Raw genomic sequence first — 3,879 nt, forward strand, 5'->3', positions numbered from 1 at the left:
TTCATGGAAAAATTCCACTACCTTTAGCTCCATTTTTCCACGAACTTTTTGAAGTGCCCTCATTATTTATTTTTGTTTTAATTAGGGCCCATGCTGGGAAAATTCAATGGTTAGGGGCTGGGGGCTGGGTAAGGATATCCAGATCCAGCCAGCTGCCACATGCTGACTCACAATTTGCTCAGAAGACCAGAAAACAGGCATCCTTCTTTTCTCTGGGGTTCCCCAGACCTTTTCCAGAACCCAAAAGTCCATCTCTACCTCAAGATCTCCAGGGTCCTAAATCTGGGGCCCCTTGGGCACCTAGCATGCCTCCATTCTGGAATCCTGACTTTTAACCTCTAGCTTCAGTCCTGCCTTTAGCTGAGTTGTCCTTCGGAGGAGAGTAAGATGAGAGCCCCACCAGCCTGAGAGACCATCCAGTCCAGAGTTGGAACCTGACTGCCAGCCAGTCCAGATAATTCAGGGGCAACACTCTGGTCCGATCAGAATTACTGTCCAAGACAGACTTCCAGTGTCCCTGCAAGTGGGGATGCCAGTGTAGCAAAACTGTAACCTGGGCCCTCTTATTTGATTCTGGAAGGAGCTGAAGTCGGAGGGCCTGCTGCACCGGAGTGTTCTTCTTCTCCTCAGGTATGAGTGAGCTCTAATACTACCTGGACAATGGGTGGTTCAAAGGAAGGAAAATTGGGACTGACCCTTACATGTGGCTCGTGCCCTAACACAAATATGATAATACATGGTACCAGTTAAAACCAGTTCCCATCAAGTCAGTTCTGACTCAAGTATGTGAGAGGAGAACTGCTCGAGGATTCAGTGGCTTGATTTTTCAGAAATATATCACCTGGCCTTTCTTCCATAGCACATCTGGGTGGATTCAAACTGCCAATTTTCACTTAGCAGTCATGCGATTAACACTGTGATTTGGGATTTAATTAATTCGGGTGCTGCCTTATTCTGAATAGTGCAACTTGGTGACAACCATTGTTTTAATTTTTCTTTGTTTGTATCTTAAGTGTGAACTATGCATGTCTCATACTTCTTTATATCCTCAACAGAGGATATTATGGGTGCTTTAAAATGTGTTTGCTTGTTAATTGGCATATTCTCTCCTCACTTTGTCACCATGCAAAAAAATGTCACCTAAATCCAGAAGATGAGCCATTTAGAAGCAATAGAAATTCCACCTTCCTTATTCCAAACCAGAGAACCCCAGACCTGTCCTCCATCCACTCCTGCTCAAGGTCATCTATGGGGTCACAGCCAGAGTCAAGATTTTCTCCCACCCGACAGTCCAAAATAATGATGTCCTTACATTGTAGTTGACATTTTTTGTTATAGAAAAGACCAATCGATGAAAGGAAACTATCCTTTAGTCAATCTTCTCTTTCCTTCTTCTGCCCAGTAGGGCTATACTAAGTTGAGAGACAGCACACAGATACAATGCCTAGAATTTGGGGTGAAGGTGTGAGGAGAGTGGATAAATACAGGGTCAGTAGAGAAGAAGATGGATGAGTCCTTCAAAAGAAAGTGAGAAGTGACTTGGTGGAAGACAAAGGAAAATAAATGTTGAGTAAGGGATACCAACAGTAAAGTTCTGGGATATGTATGCATCAGTGGATGAAGCTTCAGACAAAACCAAAATCCCCTCCTGGGAGCAAGCCAAAACAACAGGATTCTTCTGTAGACATTTAGAAAACTAAGGGGATTGGGAAGAAGAGAGACGAATCAACTGAATGAGAGATATTTATTTTTCCTTTACTTTTCCTTTCTCCAAGGAATAGAGAGGATGGAGAAGGAAATAAATGCTGTTTTTTTCTCAGATCTTATTTTTTCATTAAAAAAAACAAACAAAACAAAAACCGAAGTCTTAGGAACTCAGACAAGACTGTTTACACAAAATTTCTAAGTAATAGTGGATAAAAATAATATGGATCAGTCCTTAAGTCCCGGGGCTCAGTTCTCATTCTCCCCACTTCCCATAGTCCACACTGCCAAGCCCTCTTAGGCTCCTAAACTTCCATTAACCATTCTGCTCTCAGGACTCAGTGTCATTATCAGTCCTTATCCCATATGTCCGTCAAACACGTTTTCATTCTCAGAACATTATCTTCTCTAGAGAACATTTGCTTGCACTGTTCATTCCTTCTTGTCTTTCTTTCAAAAACATATCCTTCTTGGTTATCATTTCTTTCCGCAACCAGTTTCAACAAGAATCCAGCAGATGGAGTTAACAGTTAATATTGTTAACTGTATACTGTTAACTGTCAGGTCTTTCCTGGAGTCCAGGAAGTAAGAATCATAGATTTAATTCCTCATCTGAGAAAGGGATGGGGCATGAGAAAGCTGGAGGTGGATGATTTCCCGATGATCATCGTGAGGAAGGGATCTGGTCCTTGCCCAGAGTCTGCTGTTCCATCAGGTAGACTGGGTAAGAATTAGGTCCTCCATCATCTTCTGGGTCTTTGTTCTCAGTGTTCTGGGTCCATGGAACGTGTGTTCGAGTCAAATAGAAGGCCTGTGATTGAAAAAGAAGGAAAAAGAGTATACCATTATATGTATACCAAACAGTATGCCAAGTCATTTGCTTTCTTCCAACACCCATGTCTTAGACCCTGTGATGTTATGCTCCCTGATCCTTGACCTGTGGCTCCCTCCTTTCCCAAGATTCCTACCAGACCTCGAGCCTTCTTATTCTAGCCTCAGATCCAACACACTTAATCTTCCTTATTCTAGCCACAGCTCCGTTATTTTATTCTCCTTGTCCTCATGTCCTCTTTTCACAAGTTCCAGACACTCCAACCCGCAATGTTTCTACCTTCACCTCTTTTTTTCTAAGCAACTCCCCAATTCTTTTTTTTTTTTTTTTGCATCCAATTAATTTATTGTCTTTCTCCATAGATTTCACCACCGATACACCCTCTACCACCACTTGCCTATTACTTTGTCATATTGTGGTAGCATGCATGTTGTATTTTAAATACGAGCAGAGTCATCCATGATAAACAGATTTCAGCAGAGATTCCAGACTAGGACAGACTAGGAAGACAGGCCATTTGGCGAATTCTCCAAATTAGGCAAACTTTCAGAATCACAATAGAATAGTGTTTCATTTAGTGCTTGCTAGAAGATGTGCCCCCTGGGTTGGAAGGCAACACAATGACAGCAACAATGGATTCAAATTTACCAGTGATCATGAAGATGGCTTAGAACCAGGCAACATTTTGTTCTGTTATACATAAGGTTGCCATGAGTTAGGGCTGATTGGACAAAAACCAACACTAATTTCCTGCTAGTCCTGAGGAGGCAGTATTTAATTCTGTTGTGCATGAGGTCACTATGAGTTGGAACCTGACAACAACAACATCTCCCATCATGTCTCTTCTCCTAGACTCATTATTCATTATAGTTCTACCTCAAAATAATCTCCTCAACTTCCTATCCCACTGGCTCATTTCCCTGGTACATCCCTGTCCCTTACCAAGAAGATCAGGCTAAGGAGTATCAAGAGGAGAATCACAGCCACCAGGACCACGATGACTATGGCCCAAGCAGGAAATGAATCATTTTCTCCTATCTTTCCAGATTGAAGATCTCCATTTGAGCTATCTTTATTCTGGTTTGGATGGCTCTTGTTGTCTGGTGATTCTGACGTGATGGAACTCAATTCCATGCTAGCTGTGGTGACTGTAAAATAGCCAATGGACATCTGGTGAGAAGCTTCAGTTTTATTAGGATGAAAGGTAGTAGTGATAGCTTTGTCTCCTGTGGCCTTAGATGTGTGCTCTGTAGTCTTGGTAACTATGGTCTTTCCTGGCTCTTCTGAGGTCTTTGCTGAGAAGCAGGTGGTCTTTACTGGGTGTTCTGTGTTTGTCACTGAGA

At 42.3% G+C, this 3,879-nt stretch overlaps 1 protein-coding gene across 1 annotated transcript in view; it reads right to left on the reverse strand.

The window, feature by feature from the left end:
- Positions 1 to 2,368: 2,368 nt before the first annotated feature.
- Positions 2,369 to 3,879, reverse strand: part of LOC102822937 (diffuse panbronchiolitis critical region protein 1-like) — a 21,063-nt gene continuing 19,552 nt past the window's right edge. Inside the window, exon 3 of the mRNA XM_006875680.1 lies at positions 2,369 to 2,515. Coding sequence (XP_006875742.1) covers positions 2,369 to 2,515 — 147 coding nt within the window. The remainder of the gene's footprint in view (positions 2,516 to 3,879) is intronic.

The sequence above is a fragment of the Chrysochloris asiatica genome, unplaced genomic scaffold, assembly GCF_000296735.1.
Source record: "Chrysochloris asiatica unplaced genomic scaffold, ChrAsi1.0 scaffold00333, whole genome shotgun sequence".
NCBI lineage: Eukaryota > Metazoa > Chordata > Mammalia > Afrosoricida > Chrysochloridae > Chrysochloris > Chrysochloris asiatica.